The 20310-nt window shown below is 31.1% G+C and overlaps 1 protein-coding gene across 2 annotated transcripts; it reads left to right on the forward strand.

The window, feature by feature from the left end:
* The first annotated feature begins 3728 nt into the window (after positions 1–3728).
* On the forward strand, positions 3729–6734 carry LOC103489743 (probably inactive leucine-rich repeat receptor-like protein kinase At5g48380). Of its 2 annotated transcripts, XM_051081051.1 has the most exons (4): positions 3736–3921; positions 4282–5111; positions 5233–6254; positions 6394–6734. In XM_051081051.1, exons 2-3 carry the CDS (start codon positions 4470–4472, stop codon positions 6229–6231), a joined length of 1641 nt encoding a protein of 546 aa, XP_050937008.1. In that variant the 5' UTR covers positions 3736–3921; positions 4282–4469; the 3' UTR covers positions 6232–6254; positions 6394–6734. The 2 variants fall into 2 exon arrangements, with proteins under 2 accessions (XP_008447262.1, XP_050937008.1); XM_008449040.3 differs by having other exon boundaries at positions 3729–5111.
* Positions 6735–20310: the final 13576 nt, after the last annotated feature.

Below are 20310 nucleotides of genomic sequence, written 5' to 3' on the forward strand. Positions count from 1 at the left end.
GTCTAACTTTTGGGAGAATTCTCTTTAGACCTTCAAGAGTAAAAAAATTCCAACTCCCACAAATGAAGAGAACTACTATATTTATAGAGTTCCCTGGTGAGTTTTTATAGACTTGGGCCTAATTGGTCCATGGACTAAACCCATGAGTTCAGTTCAATCACATGGGTTTGGATCATATTTAACTTTTGGCTAAATTAAGCTTTTTTTGTTACTCAATTGAATTTTAGCCCAACTAAATAATATTTAATTGAACCAAAATAATTAATTTGATCTAGTTTTCATAATAAAGACATGTGGCATCATTATAATTGACCAATTTACCTTTAAATTTAATTTAGGACACAGACCAATTTATAGTTTTAGTTAATCCTAAATGTAATTATTTTAGTAAATGACGTGGAAATTTGTGATTGATTCCAAAAATTTCTGATTCAACATATGTATTTACATTTCAAGATATTTGTGCTTCTAAAATTGATTTTTTTAAAAAAAAATTAATACAAAAAATGAAATTAATGTTTTGTTTCAAGTATAAACATTTTGTTAGTATAGGACAAACCAAACACAATTTTACATATAAACATTTATAAATAGGTCAAACTAAATATGTGAGTATTTAGATTTTAAACTCATTTTACAAAATAATATATATTTTTTAAAAATGTATTCTTAAAAAAATATTTTTTTTCATAGGCAACCCAAACGGACCCTTAGATAGATAGAAATTTAAATACATTTGACTAATTTTATATTTGTTGGAAAATAATTATACATTAATAGATGAAAATGAAGGAGTTGACTTGGTGTTTCATGTTTTGTTTCAAGTGATTTTAAAATAGTTTAAAATAAATCATTTTTGTTCCATTTAAAATCAAAGCAAAACACACTACACTCATGTTATATATTAATTACTCGTTCTTTCGTTTTATTAAAATTGATTTTGAATGAAAAGTTCTTCTTCTTTCCTTTATGTTTGCATGTCTTAAATACTTGAAAAGGTTTTATTTCAATTATCTTAAATGTGCTTCTTCTCTTTTTTTTTTAGGGTGTATTTGGTTTAGTTTTTAAAGTGTTTAAAATTTTTTAAAAATCATTTTAGAAAAAGTTTGAGGTGTTTGGTAACTTGTCAAGAAGTATCTTTAAAAAATAAGATTGAAAAAAATTATTTAAGAAAACGCTTAGAACCAAATTTTGAGAAAATAGGTTTTTAAACAAAATTATGTATATGTTTACTTATAAAATATGTAACCAAACATGTGAGTGTTTAAATTTTAAACGTGTTTTAAAAAAAGTGTTTAAAAGAAAATGTATTCTTGAAAAACATTTTTTTTTATAGATAATTCAAACGCACTATTAGGTATTTTTTTTTCAAGGGGTCTTTTAAAAAATATAAAAAAATGACAAAGTATTTACATTGTATAAAACAATTCTGAAAATGGAAAAAAACCAGAGGCCCATCGGGTAAAATACCAAAAATGTCCCGTCAACAATGCACGTAATAAATTTGGTAATGCGATTTGGTACACGATTATTTAGATTTGACTATTGTTTAGTACACGATCGTTTAGATTTGTTTTTTCAATTCTATCGTTTAATTTGGTTATATAATCATTTAATTAATTGGGTTACACGATTGTCGCCAAATCTAAACCATTTTTTTTCCAAAATTTGGTATACGATCGTTTAGATTTGGCTATTTGGTACACGATCGTTTAGATTTAGCTACTCAAATCTAAACAATTTTTTTTTCAAAATTTGGCATAGACGATTTTTTTCAATATTCTTTATACACAATCTTTTAGTTTTTGTTACCCTAATTTAAATGCTTAACCAATTTTTAAAAGATTTTTATATACCATCAGATTTGGTTACCTAATCTAAACGTAAAAAAGAAAAAAAGAAAGACGATACGATGCATGCAGTGAATGGAAAAAAAAAGTCATGCATGCACGTAAGAGAGAAAAACAAAAAAGACCATAGAAAGAAATAGATTTAGTTGCCTAAATAACGAATTTTGTTAGACGGATCGTAAATATTTTAGTAATTTGTTATATTTAGGAAAATTTCCTTTTTCGAAGTGAATTAATTATATTCATTTTTTTAAAAAATGAATAGAAAATAATTATATTAATGATCGTGTGAACACTACCATATAAAGTCCAAAACGATGAACACCAATATCAGCTTTGGAAACATATTATTATTATTATTATTTTGAAAATGAGAGAGATTTACTAATATTGCTTTCTTTTCTTCATTCTATTTATTCTAAATTTCATTTTTTAATATTGTAATTGAATCAAGAGGCATGAACAAAGGTAATATAAAAAAGTTGGAGGTTTTTCAATAGAATTTTTTTTATATGGTTGATTGTTGAAAAATAGAAAATCAATGGAAATGGTAAAATTGTTCGAAATATTTACAAAATAATAAAGTTTTATTAATAATAGAGAGATTGACGAACATGGATAGACTTATATTTATTTATGTACCAATAAATATTGATAGAAGTCTATCAATTACTGATATGTATCAGTGTGTATTAGTATACATTATTGAAATAATCTAAAATTTTGCTAAATTTTGTAATTATTTTGGTTCAATGATCCTTGAAAAAGTGATCAAGTTAAAAATATCATATTTTATCGAAACACAAAAAAATGCCCTTTAAAAATATGTAAGCTTTTATGAATTTTCTATTCTTAATTCCTCACTTGTTGAAGTAATCGAACTCAAATCATTTGTAGCTATAATAGAATACAAAAATATCAACAAATAATTTGCAGATATGACAAAAGTTAGATTTATTTCTTAAAGTTTTCGTAGGAATTTATTAGTGATAAACTATATTACATTGGTAAAAGTCCATCACTTATAAATTTTACTATATATTTATAACATTTTTTTAAATTATTATACTCTTGATTATTACTTTTTAAAAACGTTATTGATGTAATTATCGTAACAATTTAGAGAAGAAAAAGTATACTCAACTCAAACTCAAATCTAATGGTCCAATTTTATTTCAAAATGCTATTTAGAAAAAAAGAAACAGAAGAATATCGTCTCTAAACACATGTCTTCTAACACAAACCTAATTTTCATATGCCCATTAACTCTATATTTTAAGATATCTACGATTTTATCTTGAACTTGAAAGTTCTGAACTCCATTTCTACCTACAACATAATCATCTCCCTCCAATCATGAGTTATTTAAGATTTAAGAAGCTTCTGACATAAAAATAAAAAATAAAAACAAAAATTAATTTCTATTTTCCTTCATGATCCATGTCAATGCAAGTATCAAATTGAGATATCCCTAACCAACTTCCAACCCTATTATTTTCAAAACCTTCAAAATGGGCTAAAACCCTAATAACAAAAAATAGTAAATAGTACTAAAAAACAACAAATTGTTAGTTGTAATTTCAAAAATTAGAACTAACTTCTTTTTCAAAAAAGAAAATTACAACTAAGTTTTGTTCAAGTAATTAGGAAGAAGGACAAAAAGAATCAACAAAAAAAATATAATTATGTACTAAAAAAAACAAGATACAAATTTTTCATTTTACAAAAAAAGAATAAACAGTTTTTGCTTTTATTATTTTTTAGTCGCTAAGTCGAGTCAAGTCAACACAATGAACGCGTGGGTCCCATTACCTTTAATCATACACTCTTTTCTCTCTCTCTATTTTTCTTCTTCTTCTTCTTTTTTTTTTTTTATACAAAAAAATTTCAATTTATTGACCGATTGGAAAGTCGATTTCTTTGTTTTCTTCCATGAAATTTCATCATTCTTCTCCAACTTTCATTTTTCTGTTGTTCACATTCAATTCTCTCTCTTTTGTATAATCTTCTACCCAAGTCCGCCATTGAAGGATTTCCATTTCCCTCTCCATCTTCCAAGCTGGAGCTTCTGGTTCGTTCGTTCTTTCTTCTTAACTTTTCAAGGTTTTCTCGTTGAATTCAACAACCCCTTTTGAAGGTTTATTCAATTCCACCAGTTTTCGACGATCTTTGGTATAATCTTCATGCTGGTGTGAGGTTTTGTTATAATCGCAGTTGAATTTTAGTGGGGTTTGTCCCTTTTTGAAGGTTTAGGCTCGGTATTGAATTAATAGGTTTTTTGTTGTGTAATTGTTGTATTCTGTTTGTTAGATTTTGGAAATGGGTGTTTGTTGAAAGCAATTGGAATTGGGAAAGTGTTGAAAATATCTCTTGTTTTGCTGGAATTGTGGTTAATTGTTCTTGTTTGTGAACGCTATGCTTTGTAATCCAGTTGTGGACTGTTTGGTTGCTGGTTTTGTGGTGGTGTTGTTGAGTTGTAATGGCTTCACGTTTGCTACTGAGAGTGATTTGTCTTGTTTGAGAAGCATAAAGAAGTCGTTTCAGGATCCTAATGAGTACTTAACATCATGGGATTTTAGCAACAGATCGGAGGGGGTTATCTGCAAATTTGCTGGGATTATGTGTTGGCATCCTGATGAGAATAAGGTTTTAAGTATTACTTTGTCTAATATGGGGCTTAAGGGCCAATTCCCTATTGGGATTAAGAATTGCTCTAGCTTAACTGGCTTGGACCTCTCCTTCAATCAGATTTCAGGTGAGATTCCTACCGATATCGGATCCATTGTTTCGTTTGCAACTACCCTAGATTTGTCGTCGAATGATTTTACTGGTCCTATCCCCGAAAGCATTGCTGATATTACATATCTGAATGTTCTCAAGCTGGATCACAACCAGTTGTCCGGTCAGATCCCTCCGGAGCTTAGCTTGCTTGGACGGTTGACAGAGTTTAGTGTAGCTAGTAATCTTTTGATTGGACCAGTTCCTAAGTTTGGTGGTAATCTGACTAATAAAGCTGATATGTATGCAAATAATCCTGGGCTGTGCAATGGTCCTTTGAAATCTTGCTCGTCGACTTCGAATAAGCCTCATACTTCAGTAATTGCAGGGGCAGCTATTGGGGGGGTTACGGTTGCTGCAGTTGGTGTAGGTTTTGGTATGTTTTTCTATTTCCGTAGTGCCTCAATGAAGAAGAGGAAGAGGGACGATGACCCTGAAGGAAATAAGTGGGCAAGAAACATTAAGGGAGCAAAAGGAATCAAGGCAAGCTTTTATTCTTTCTATTTCTGTCAAATTCCTGGACTTGTGTCTGATTTTTGTTTTACATTCTCTTTTCTTTTCGATACTTGTTCTGTTTCTCTAAGGTTTTACTACATCTATGCAGATTTCTGTTGTCGAGAAATCGGTACCGAAAATGAGTTTAAGTGACCTCATGAAAGCTACAAACAACTTCAGCAAAAACAGCATTATTGGATCTGGGAGAACTGGATGTATATACAGAGCAGTTTTTGAGGATGGAACTTCATTGATGGTTAAGAGGTTGCAAGAATCTCAGCGCACCGAGAAAGAGTTCTTATCCGAGATGGCTACCTTAGGCAGTGTAAAACATGCAAACTTAGTTCCACTTTTGGGCTTCTGCATGGCTAAAAAAGAAAGGATTTTAGTCTATAAGGATATGCCGAATGGAACTCTCCATGATCAGCTACATCCTGCTGATGGCAAAGTAAAACCAATGGAATGGTCTTTAAGACTGAAAATTGGGATAAGGGCAGCCAAAGGGTTAGCTTGGCTTCATCATAACTGCAATCCCCGGATCATCCACCGAAATATAAGCTCAAAATGTATCTTGCTGGATGAAAGGTTTGAACCAAAAATATCTGATTTTGGTCTTGCAAGGCTCATGAATCCAATTGATACTCATTTAAGTACTTTTGTGAATGGGGAGTTTGGAGATATAGGCTATGTGGCTCCTGAGTATTCCCGAACCCTGGTTGCAACTCCAAAAGGAGATGTTTACAGTTTTGGAGTTGTCCTTCTTGAGCTGGTGACAGGGGAGAAACCAACTCATGTCTCAAAAGCACCTGAAGATTTTAAAGGGAATTTGGTCGAATGGATTACAAAATTGTCTGAAGAATCCAAGGTGCAGGAAGCACTTGATGCTACCTTGGTTGGCAAGAATGTCGACAGTGAGCTTTTACAGTTTCTCAAAGTTGCACAAAGCTGTGTTGTGCCAACGGCAAAGGAGAGACCTACCATGTTTGAAGTATATCAGCTTCTAAGAGCCATAGGAGAAGGGTACAACTTCACTAGTCAAGATGAGATAATGATGCCTACAAACTCCGAATGCGAGACTGGCCTCGAGGAACTAATAGTCGCTCATTGAGTATAGGAAATTCGACATGAAAGGTAACTACAATTAAGAAGAAACAATGAGACTACCAAAATTTGTTTACTGTTTGTTAGTATTATTACGGTATAATTATGTTATCCATCCCGACGTTTATATTCATTAATATTCATCGTTCTCTAATTTTTTATGTCATAGAACATGTCATTGCAAACAAATGTATGGAGAAGGATGGATAAAACTTGGCTGTAGAAGGAACTTTTCATAGCCGTTCAAGACATCTACTAATCCATGAGAGGTTTGTTATGTTTTTCTTTTATGGGTAAGATTAGTAAATCTTAGTTGGAAAATTTGCCTTTTTATATATAATACAATTTCTTTATATTTACAACTGATTTTTACTCTTTCTTTCTTTCTTCTTCTTCTTCTTCTTCTTTTTTTTTTTTTTTTTTTTTTTTTTTTTGGATAGACTCTATTGTATGATATGAATGAATAAAGATTCAGCTCATAATATTGATCTTGTACAGAATTGGGAATCATTTTCGTAAATTTTTTTGCACAGTTGATTATTAGTTTTTGTAAGAATATTTCACGAATGGATTATGTAAGGAAGTCATATGTTAAAATTTTCTTTTATTTTGTAAAAGTAATATTTACTGCAGAGAATTTAATAACATTGTCATATTGCAACATAATAATATTTTGTTTCTTCAACATTTGTTTAAGGACCATTTTTAGATGCCCAAAATCGGATTTTGGATTTCTTTGTCTTTTCAACATTTGTTCAAGGATGTTTTTTAGATGCCCAAAAACGGATTTTGGATTTCTTTGTTTTTACAACATTTTGTTCCAGGACTGTTTTTTAGATGCCAAATCGGATTTGGGAATTTTATTTAGATCAACTTTTCAAAGTATTTAATTTTAAAATCTTTTTAAGGTGTTTGATAACCAAATAAAAATACCTTTTTGAAACACTGCAAACTTTTGTTTTCCTGTTAAAAGTGTTTAAATAAAATAACTTTTTTGAAAACAATTTTTTCTCTAGTCCATAGAGATCATATGTTGAGAGTATTTGGACGAAATTGAATTTACATTTGCAAGATATTTGTATTTTTTTTTTGCAATATTTTGTATATGAGAATTGCATTATAATTTATATGTAATTCCAACCATGTCCTTGGTTTTTACAAAAAGGGTAATTTTACTTTTGACAATCATGATCTTCCTATCTTATATTAGATTAAGTGTGCGTTTACTTAACGGATGATCCGTCATTGTAATTGTGGGAGGTTTGATCTTCATCTCTACGGTGGTGTACTAAAAAGGAATTGTATGCTTACTTACTAGTAGTGAATTTTGGGTGCAGTCATAACGGGAATAAATTGGGAAAGGGAATAGTTCGGAATCGTATTCAGAAACATGTGGACATGTAGTTTCATTTTGAATGGAAATGGAGTACGTAAGATTATTAATTTATTAGAATATTATTTCCATTTCTAATTAATTTAACCAAATATTATACTACAAAAATTAATATGATTATTTTCATTTTTATTTAGTCTCTTTTATGGGGCATTAGGTAGAAAAAGAAAAAAAGTTGAAACTATTTACAAAATATATCTTGATATATCATAGTTTTTTTTTTTTTACTGTATTCGATAAATGGTTTTAAACTTTTTATTTCCACGAGAATCTCTCTTTTTATTTATTTATTTATGTATAAAAAAATATTTATTTGCAAGTTTTTAATACCTAAATATAAAGAAAAACATAGACATAAAAAATAATAGGTTATATCTCTAACTTTGTAAACTATGGGTGGAAGCGGATGGAAATAGTGAATACATTATTTCAAAAGTTAGGATAGAGTTAGTAAACGGACAAACATTGTTAGTTCCTCGTTAAAATTTGCATTAGTCATTGTATCTTTAATCTTATCTGTAATCTTCGTGTTACCATATGGATGAAAGATGTTTATCTACGGTCTGTTACCTCCCTCTTCTACTTCTCCTACAGTTATTCATGCTTTAATTTATGGCAAGTGGTGTAATTTGTGTTCGTTTTATTTCATTTTATTTTTCCTCTCTTTCAATATATCATCTTACTCCTTTAAAGAAGGAGAATAATTGAATCCCCGAATAGTTTAGCGTGCGTTAATTCATCATTTCGAAGACATGTAGGAGGGAAAAGAAAAAATATATGTTTATTTGGAGTGTGTTTGGAATACATTTCTAAATGCTTAATTTAAAAAATAAGCCATTTTGAAAAGAAATTAGAATGTTTTATAACTATTCAAGATAGTTTTACAGGTGTAATTTAAACAATTTTCTTAAAAAGATTTTCATAAAAGGATTTAAATAAAAATAAGTTTCTTCGAGACATTTTTTTACTTAAAACAATCTAGAGTTCCCTTTCTAGTGTGAAAAACTTTGTTTATCTAATTTTTTTTTAAAAAATTCATCAATCATTTTTTGGTTATTAATAAGTTTCTTTCTTTCTTTTTTTCTTTTCTTTCTTTCTTTTTTTTTTCTTTTTTGTGATTGGAAATAATATATATATGTTTTTGGTGAGGGAAACTACTATAAATGTAATAAAACATCAAACTATTTACGACAAGTCTATAAAGTTAGTCATTTTTTAAATATTTCAGATTTGCCCTTCCATCTTTCTTTCTTCCTCGCGATTCGTCTTCCTCCTCTATTTCGTCTTCTTCGTTCTTCCCCTACGATTTCGTCTTTCTTCTTTCCTCTTTTTCTTTTCTGCGATTTCTTTTCATCATCTTTCTTATTTTTCAATTCTTTATTTAAGTTGTTTAATCTTTCCATCATTTTTCTTCTTTTCTTCTTTTTTTTTTCGCTTCGATTTATTTCTATCGTCTTTCTACTTTTCCTATTCTTTTTTCGCTGCGATTTCTTTCCATCGTCTTTCTTCTTTTCTTTTTTTTACCCGTTTGCATTTGGGTAACCAAATCTAAACGACTTTGTATAAGACTGTAAAAAAAAAAGCAAACTCTAATGTGTATAAGACTTGTACAAAAAAAATAACAAAATCTAAAAAATTGTGTATAAAGAATCTTGAAAAAAAAATCATTTAGATTAGAGTAGTCAAATGTAAATGATTGTGTAAAAAAAAAGTAAACGATTGTGTAAAAAAAATAAAAGATTGTGTATAAAGAATAAAAAATCTTTAAAAAAATTCATTTGAATTGGAGTAGCCAAATGTAAACGATTGTGTAAAAAAAGTAAACGATCGTGTAAAGAAATCTAAACGATCGTGTAGCAAAAAAATTAAAAAAAAATCATTTAGATTTGGGTCCCCAAATCTAAACGATCGTGTAACAAAATTAAACGATGGAATTGAAAAGATAAATTGTAACCATATCTAAACGATCGCGTTGTAGCCATATCTAAACGATCGCGTATATATTGAACCATATCTAAACGATCGTCTTGTAGCCATATCTAAACGATCCCGTATAAATCGCAAATATATTACGCGCGCGTTATTGACGGCGTGGTTGACGGAGCATTTTTGGTATTTTACACGGTGGGCCTCTAGGATTTTTTTCGTTTTTGGAATTGTTCTATAAAATGTAAATATTTTGCAGCTTTTTTATATTTTTAAAAAGACCCCTTTTGGTGATTCATCGATTTGTTTAGTTTTGAATGAAATTTTTTATTTTAGTATTTGTGAAATTTTGTGGGTTTCATGGTCTATCTTGAATTTTTGGATTTTGTTCAGTTGTTAATAAAATATGCATGCAAACACAAAAATTGGAGGAAAAAAATGAAAGTATCTGTATGAAATTTTTTTTCACTTCGTTAAAAAAACAACTTTAAACTTTTTTCTCAAGAATATTATTGCAACTTTAGAATTTCATAAAGTATTTTTCAAACAGGCTACTAATAATTTGAAGGTTATCAGCACGAGTCTCTACTAATTTGAAGGTTTTGTAGCAATTGATTTTGATTCTTGTTAAAGATCGGCTAGAATTATTTTCATAGTTTTTGAGGTATTTAGAATTTCGTCCAAATATGGTGAGTATTTTGATTTTGATGATTTTGTCATATATGTATGTATTTGGTGTATTTATCATTGATCTTCTCATCACCATCATTCATATTTCTTGATAACTAAGAATGCAATATATGTTAATTGTAAAATTGTTTACTAAGATATATTTGTTATTAGTTTTATAATTTGATTTGATCGAATCGAAAAACTTTATTCATGTTTTCATATGTTCAACAAAAATTGCATGTACTTTATCCTCATACTTTGGTAGAATGACTAAATAGAAAAAAAAAATTTGTGATCGTATAAATTTAATGAAAAACTATCCTTAATTTGGTTTCAAGTTATGTATGACATTTCATGGTAAAATTTTGTGATATTAAATTTTGGGTGCATGAGATATGTATATCATGACATATGTGTTGAATAAGTATATATCTATTTGAAGTATATGTATATATATGTGTGTGTGGTTACTATTTTAGAGACCATAAATAATTTTCATATTTGTTGAGGAATAAAATTTATGTTTGAGAAACTTAAATAACCTTGTTTTGAGTGATCCAAAAATAGAAAAGATATTGAATAATCAAGTATTTCTTGACTTTAATTTTTTTTGTTAAAACTTATAGATTTGTCAAATATGTTATATCATTTTAGATTTATGTTATAAATGTTCTAATGTTATTTAGATTAAGGTGGTAAATCATGCCTTATATTTAAATATAATTCTTATATTTGAAATATTTGATTGAGATGTTTTTCTAATTAATTTATATGAAAGTTTAAATTAGAATATTTATTTTCTTAATAGGATTTCATTTTACTTGACAAATACTGTGGTAATATTTATCTTCTATATATATACGTTAAAATTATATAATGTTAATATTGTTTTTCAAATATGAGAATAAATTCTCAATGTTGTCTTTGAAACTTATTTGATTGTTGAATATTTAAATTATTTTCTTGTGAATTTTATGAGTCTTAAAAATTTTATATGTAGTAATTATATATATTTGATTAAATTCTCTTGTGACAAAGTTTATAAAAGTTATGTATAATACAATTATCTTTTCTTTGAAACGTAATTATCTTTTCCTTTCACATAATAATTATATATATATTTCCACATATACATATAATTAGCAAATCTCTAACAAACACTCTAAAATTTAATTAGATAACATCTATAATTATTTAATTTAATTCAACTTCAACAACACTAAAAATCCACAACTTTACTTAATCCTCTTAGCTTACCATTTAATCAAAATCTCAACAAACACCACATGCTAAAACCTCTAATTAATTAAATATTCATCAAACAAATATTTAATTAATTTCAATCCTCACAAAAATCAAATAATTCTTATTAAATGAATTCAAAATAACGTCAAATAAATTACATCTAGTGAAACAAAATTAAGATAATTAACTCCAAAATTATCTTATTTTTTGGGGGTGTTTCATTACTAATCATGGTTATATCAGATGGATAGAAATATATCCATAGTGAGAGGAGTGCAACTACATGACTTTAGTGGAATGACCCGTTAGTTAATGAATATTGATTAGTTAGGTCTAAAAGGATTTAGCCAGTTAATCTCCGATCGTTGGAGCCATGATCTATAAGTATATTAGGTTTCTTTGCTAGCTCATATGAAATAAACTTAGAACAATATGTTGGAACAATTCGAATTAGGTAAAAAGAGAGAAATCAACGAATATATGTGACATAGTCCTCGGTTATCAGTTTGAGATAGAGATTTATTTTAAAATGTGATTTGAATGTTAAAATTATGAACACGAATTCATATTTGGAAACTCAAAATTGATGAAAATGGTCAAAGTTGTAAAAAGTCAAAATGTTGACTTTTAGCTTTGAAAAGTCAAACTGTGATCGGCTTCATATTCAAATATGATTTGAATTTTGGAAAAATGAATACGGATTCATGCTCGTGATGTTGAAATTATTCAAGACGGGCAAAATGGTAAAAAGCCAAAATGTTAGCTTTTGTCTTGAAAAGTCAAAGTTTAACTTAGACTTAAATGATCAAATGACCATATTGCCCTTGGACTGAAGTTAGTGGAAAAATCCAACATTTTGGTGGACAATCCCACTAATATTTAATGGGATATGTGTTTAGGATAGGTGGCTACATGAGATGTAAACACCTAATCTACTAAATTCCACTAATGGTTAGTGGATTATTAGGTGTTAACATTTAAGAAATTAATTATATGCAATTTTGTATATTGGCCTATTTAAAGGTATTTTTCATTTTTCATTTTTTTGCCAAAAATTACAAAAATAAACCTAAATTTTTTTTCTCTCTCAAGTCTCAACCCCAAATTTATCCTCATTTTTCCATATATCTCTTCACTTTTCCTTCACTTATTGGGTCCCACAACCTGGTTCTAAATCTGGAGTATAACGCGTAAACACTAGAGGAGATTACGAGGATCAGGAAGCTACAAGGGAAGGTTTTCTTCTAACCCTAATTTGATATTATTAGGGTCGATTTTGCATGTTAATCTTTAAAATGTTTAGATGCATCTAGAGTAATTTGTTATCTGAATTTTCGATGCATATATCTACTATTTTCCATCAGAAAAAATCTTCAGTGGCTACAGTGATTGTATCGGCATCACTGTCATCGTTATTCTTCTTTTCCTTGCCCTTATGATTTTTACTGTCTCTTCTCAATTTTTGACAATACATCTTTACATGCCATTTTTCATGGCAATAGTGACACTCAACATTTGTGAATCGGTCACTTTTGCTTTTGCTTCTGTTATTACCTCCCGTTCCTTTACTTTTACTCTTCCCCCTATTTTCAATAACTAGAACATTTTATTATGAAGAAGGACTCTCAGACTTTCTTCTTATCTCCCGTTCAACACGCTACTTTTTACTAAGTCCATATTAGTACACCATTTGGGGTTGAGTTAGATAAAGAAGTTCTAAATATTTTTCATGAGTTTGACAATGTACCAAAAACCCATAACCCATGTATCTCATCCTCAAACTTGATATTCATCCTAGATAACTAATTCAAAATACCTTGTAATGTATTCAAGTGACCTAACATAGGCGCTCCATCTTGATACTTTAACTTCATCATCTGTTTAATCAGAAACATTTTATTATTATCAGTTTTAGGGGGCATATAGCGATTCTAGTTTATTCCAAATAGTTCATGCATGAGTTTCTTCACAAATATGGTTTAGAAAATTATCTTTTATCCATAGTCTCATAAACCCACACACTTTCCTATTATATAATTCCCATTCTTTATCAGTTTTGTCATCAGGCTTCTCATCAAAAAATATTGAAAGGTGCAAGAAGTCATTTACATACAATATGTCTTCCATTTTTCTTTTCCATACTTGATAATTTGACCCATTAAGGGCAACCATCTTAGTTGAACTAGTATTCATATTCAGGCAATTCCAATTAAATCCCAATTAATTAACCTGGCTTTAATCCCACTTTGTTGGGATAAACATCTTTAACTTGGATCAATTATCCCACTCTTTTGTGAACCTGTTAGAATACTAATCTACAATAATAACAATAATAATCAAAGTATTGACACAACAAATTTAACGTGGAAAAACCCTCTCAACATGAGGAGTAGAAAAACCATGGATCGAAGTCAAAATCTCTACCATAATCTTTAACGGTACAACAAAGTTTTCCCTAGCCACAACTAGAGGAAAATATCTCAAGAATAATAATCCCAGCAACAAACGACAATAACAATGAAGAAAAATAGAAAGATATCAAAATATGTGGTAGCCAACTATCCACTAGAATCTGACTGTAGATAGCTCCAAGCGAAATCTCCACTGTTCAGAATGAAGATCCTTGTGCCAAGAATACACTATCAAACGTTTAGCTCAATCGGACCACGTATCGATCCCCAAATGACTGAAGAACGAAACTGCATAAAATATTCTTTTTCTATTTTTCACTCACTGTTTTGCCGTCACACACTCATTGTGTATTTTTACCCACATGGATGACTGGTCAATTTGCATAATAAAAGGTTAACCTAGAAAATGTGGGCTGGGCTTCACAAAGTGAAATAAGTCCATTAAATCTCCCTCTATTACACTTTGAGAAGGAACTTGTCATTTCCACGGTGGAACCGACAAAACTCAAACTTTGCTCTTGGTAGATTCTTTGTCAACATACCGGATCCATTATGATCAATATGTATCTTCTCAAGCTCAAACAATTCATCATTTAAAGCATCTCTAAGCCAATGGTATCTCACATCAATATGCAATTCTATAATGAAATGTAGCATTCTTACCAAGGTGAATAGCACTCTGATTATCACATATTGTTGTTGCTTGAAGCCATGCTTCTGTATCAAGTGCTTCATCCACAACATCTCTTTACATACTTCTGCTGCTGCAATATACTCTACTTCAGTTGTAGAAAGTGCAAGACATTTCTGCAACTTTGACTACCAAGACACTGCACCACCTGCAAATGTCATCTAGTAACTAGAAGTAGACTTTTTGCTGTCTATGTCCCCTGCCATATCTGGATCAGTATACCTAGCAAGTACTGGAAGTACCTATCAAGTATCTCATGGATGCCTTTTCTTAGCTAGTTTTCTTTGTTGCTTAACTAGGACATTCCTATGATGCACTTATCTAAATCTTGCCTAGGTAGATTTTGAAAATGATAAGAAAGTTTTCTAGAAGTAGAAGAGGGTCATAACTTGTCGAGTTAAACCATTAGTTAGGAGTCTCTTGTCTAGACACAATGAAACTAGAAGTCTTATGTAAATGGTAGGCATTCAATAAAGCTTGTTGTCACTTCACTACAAGAAATTGAGGGTCTTCCGACGTAAAAAACTATGTCGAGATAAGGAATGTCGGAAAATAAAACATATGCCAACGCCGTAAGATATACGTTGGTAGATTGAATCTTTCTTGACATTGAATTCACGACATTAGGAATAGCCAGCCAGTCCTTGATGCCGTATAGGTACATGTCGTAGAAAATAAAATAATTAAATAATAATTCCCTTTTCCCTGATGACATGTATACACACATCAGGACTATGCCCGACGTTAATATTTAATAATTCATGACGTTAATATTTAACACGTCGAGGAAAAGGATACCATTAAATAATAATTTCCTTTTCTTTGATGCCATGAATATATATGTCGGGAATGGGTCGACTATGCCCGACATGGACATTTTTGATGTCGGGAGAAAAGGAAACAATTAAATAATAATCCTTTTCCCTTCGACACCATGCAATTAACGTCAGGAGTAAATGACCTATTCCTGATGCGTTACTAATGGCATTAGGAATATGGTGATATATTCCCGACGTGTTACTAATGGCGCTGGGAATATGAGGGTTCTTCTAACGTTTTTGTGGTGCGTCGAGAGTTCCTTGACAAAACCCTCTTTCAATTCTGTGATTCATAGAACTAAAAGAGAAGGAGAGAAAATAGAGAGCAGAGAGACTGAGAACCTCGTCGTTGCTCACCTTCCTACCGATCGCCGTCATCTGCCACCACCACCACCGCTCTTCATTATGGTAATTGTTTTAGTTATATTTTTGGTTTAGTTAAATAATTAATTTTTAGATTTATATTTTGAACTAGTTTTAGGATTTAGAGTTTGAAATGTTTTTAGGATTTAATATTGAATTTGAATTTGAGGGGAGGGGTGTAATAATTTTAAAAATTGAGGGGGGAAGGGGTTTTGACATTGAATTTGAGGAAGGGGTGTAATGATTTTAAAATTTGAAAGGGGGTTAGATATTGAATTTGAGCGTGGGGGTGTAATGATTTCAAAATTTGAGGGTGAGAGTTGTAATGATATTAATATTTGAGGGGGTTGTAATTTATGGATTGGTTTTGGCTATCCTACAGTTATGGTAGACTTTAGTTTATTTTTTATTTGTTAGTATTTTTGTTTGTTGGAAGTGTTAGGTAGTTTATAAAGATTGAAGTAATTTGTGGTTGACTTTCTCTGGCTATCTTACAATTATGGTAGCCTCTTTAGTTTAAACTTAGTTTTTAATTTGTTAATAGTTTTGTTTGTTGGAAATGTTAGGTAGATTATAAAGTATTTTGAAAGTGTTAGTTAGCTTGTAAAGATTGAAGTAATTTGTGATTAATGAAAGTTAGGAGATTGGATACTTATGAGGTGTAGCTTATTCATTGAGTAAGTTCGAGCATTTAAAATGGAAATATAAGACTAATTAAACCTACCGAAAAATGTGTCCACTGTTGTTACTGAATTGTGTGATTTTTTTCGACTTGTGCGCAAGAACGATAAGAATAAGTGATTAGAACTGATTGCAATCAGATATCATAATTATACTTTGTAAGTTGGAAAGATTATTCCCACCTGCCATCTTTGACGTAATGACGTATTTGGCTATTCAAGTGTAGATGGTTTGACACTGACAATAATAAAAGCCATAGGACACACGTGAAATTAGATATAACTCAATTAACACATCGCGTTTTTGGTTCGCTGAGGAACTGATCATTCTCGCGAACTAGGCGCATCAAGTCTTTTACCCTGAGGACCTTAAAAATGGTACCAATTGGAAAGTTGTTCAAGTGGTCCAAACTAAACGTATATAGGGTGTGCCCGAAGTGGAGGATGTTGAGAATGAGCAATTGAATGTATTGGAAATCGTTGTCGGACATTGTGTGGATGAACACATTGAGGATGACACTTTGTGCAGACCTGGCGTTTGATCCTAAGTGGTGGAAAGACCGGTTGTGCGTTATGTTATTGACGACTTCATAAACGACGATGATGAACAATTATCACCTTAAAGCGGATCAAGTGACGACGAATAATAATGACGAATCATGTATCCATATTTCATTTTTTTATATATTTAGTTTGAAATACTCTCATATTTAATTAATTTTAGTTTTTATGTCCACAGGTACTATGTCATCATTCCCAATGGCTTTTAGGAGAAAGATGATTTGTTTCTAGAGTTTGATGACCCGTTCAATAATGCGAGATTGTCCTCGGTGGGTGACACTTCATGTTAGTCCTGTTACTTTGATGACAATTGCATAAACATGGAATTCTATTTCTGATAGTGTTCTGTTTTATTAGATGCCTCTCAACACAATCACTCTCCCAAGAGGCATCATAACTCTCGAAACTTGGAGTTAGAGAGATATGTACAGAAGAATGGGAAGATTCGCATCTCAATCATCTTAGGAGCGAAGAAGCCAATCTCGCTACATGCTGTTTGGTTCAGCAACACCATCAGTGTATTAACGCGAGATACATTTCCATTCTGCTGCCTTAAGTAGGCTGATGTTCCTTCGGAGTACATCGATGTTATCAAGGGCGGTCTACAGGTAAGTTTATAAGGTACTTTACACATATGTTAAACCTACATATACAAAAATATAATATGTATTTTCTTTCCTTTGTAGCAATGGTTTGTACTTGATTTCACAGATCAAGCACTTGATCAATTTTTTGAGAATCAAATGCTCAACACATGGAAAGAGTTTAGGGGAGACTTCCATAGGCATTTTAAGCAGTTCAGCGACCCTAAGTAATCACGTGCCAACCTACCGAACAGATTGGTGAGTCGTTTAGAAGATTGACACTTCCTCTGTGATCACTACTTGAGTTGATAATTTCATGTGATTTACATATTCTAATACTCCTTCACATTTATTCATTTCTTTTTGTTTGTATGTAATATTTTTATTGTTTGCATGTAGAAGCAATCACGAACCAACAAGGCTGCTAGAGTGAAACAGCCTTACAACCATAGTAACGGGTCCAAGTCGTTCCTACAATGACAACATAAGCTCACTAAACAACAAGGTTAATCAATATTCCATGTGAAGTTGTTTAAGGAAACACACACCAATAGAAGTGCCTAATTTGTTTCACATGCGACTGCAAATGCGCTTGTTAGTTTATGAAAATCTTTTGTTTTATTTTCTACTTTTAATTGTGAGTTCATAACTTACACTTTGGATGCAACATCAAATGCTGGAACTTCAGTCCCAAACCTCACAGAAGGTTCTCAACCACTGTCCAGGGACGAGATATGTGAGATCGTTTTGGGTAGACGATCGGGCTACTCAAAAGGTCTTGGTTAGGGCCCCAAGCCCAAGTCCGAAAGAATGGTAGTAGTTCTTCGTCTTCATATCCGCAAGAAATGCACTCTAGAGACTTAATGAAATAATAACTAGCCTTGAGTGCTTGCAATCGAAGATCGAAGAACAAATAAGTGAGCTTGAAAAAGCTAAACGATTAATTGAAGAACAATGAAGAATGTCAGAGTTGCATGCCCAACAAATGGAAAAAAATGCCCGAAAAGTGGAACAAATGAGGAAGATGATTGAGGAAATGAGTCAGGCACATAGAGTACCTTGAACACTTGCAGTACGTATTTTTAAACTTTTAAGTTGTTGAATTTGTTATCAGTGATATATATCTAAATTTACTTTCATGTCATTGTAGGTGTAAACTTGTTCGATGTTGGCGTCTGCGGGGACTAGGAAATAATCTATTTGACTAGGAAATAATCTATTTTTTTTAATTTAATTTCTTTAAACAATATTGTTGGAACGTTTGGAATTTAGTTTCTAATTAAAGAAATTACAATTTGATCTTTTAATAAATTTGTGTTAGTTGTCTCTCTTATGGAATTTAAATCGAATCAGAACCCAAACGAGTACCTCTTTATAAAAAAATTGAACATAATAATTGAAAACAAATACTAAAATTATCTTTTGACGCATAAAAGTCATGAAGAATGATGCATTTCCCTCGACATTGTAAGCAATGCAACAGGGCAACCTTCTCAGACGGCGTGTCGAGAGTACCTATCTCTTGATGCAAGGATGCGACTTTGGAGCCATCTATTGTCGATGTCCTCCATCCTTTGGCATTTTTAGCGTTGGGAGTAAGTCATTCTTGATGCCTTTTTGTTTGTGCATTGGGAATCCATCACCCGATGTACTACTACAGACTTCCTTCACGACACTTTTGGGTATATATGCCGATGGTTGACAAGATCGAGATACCCCCTATTTCTTGTAGTGCTTCGAAGGAAATAATCATAACAGAACTAAGTCAAGAAGACTAGACAAAGGATAGCCCACCGGTTCTAGCAAGGCCTAGTTACCATTTGCATACCAAAGAAAGAAATGAGTGGCTTGCTTACTATATGTAAAAAAAAGTGAGGTTATCTTTGAGAACAAAAAAAAAAAAAAATACAAATGGAATATGCATAATAGCTCATGAAAAAAAAAGAGAGTTAAGTCAGTTAGGTTAGAATGTATTGAGTTCCCTCAATATTAGAACTTGTATAGGGAACTCTTCACTTTTGGCCTAAGCAAAACCAGAACTCACTTTTGGCCTAAGCAAAACTAGACTTGTCTAGTTCTTAGAGTTCTTAACCTAGCATCTTGTTGATCGAAGGCTTAGAAAAGAGGAGGAATCCTTCTCGATCCACAGTAGGGAAAAACAAGTCTAAGACGTTTTTAACACTTTCTAAGCATGTCTAGAGTCGGAGTAGTAAAACTTGAGTGCATACTAAATATGTTTTTGTCGAGAGTTGTAGTTAAAACTTGTCTCCAACAGATAACTAGCTTTCTTTGAGGGACTAAATGAAACTTAGAATGGCTTTAGATTGATTGTTGAGGCATAGAGTTGAGCTTACTTAGTTGATTTGGTAAGAAGGCATCGAAGTTATACTTGCATGATTGTTTGAGATTTTACACCTAAGTTTGTTGTATGCTTCCCGTCCATGCTGAATGATTGACTGATTCTTATTATAATTACTTTGCTTGAGACGACTAAAGCTTAAGTGGGAGGGAGGGGGGTTGATGGGGCAATATTTTCATTTTTACAATAACAGCAGCATATAGGAAAATAAGAAATAAAAAATAAAAAAGCATATTTTTGCCTCTTGAATTCATCTTTTCTTAAGTGGTACCATAAAGGATAGAAAATATATATAAAAAAAAATTGCATGCTTTCTTTTCCTTTGCTTATAGTATATGTATAATCTTTACTCTAGTTGCTTTTTGGTGCATCTCTTCTTCTCT

Source organism: Cucumis melo, chromosome 1 (genome assembly GCF_025177605.1).
Source record: "Cucumis melo cultivar AY chromosome 1, USDA_Cmelo_AY_1.0, whole genome shotgun sequence".
Taxonomy (NCBI): Eukaryota; Viridiplantae; Streptophyta; class Magnoliopsida; order Cucurbitales; family Cucurbitaceae; genus Cucumis; species Cucumis melo.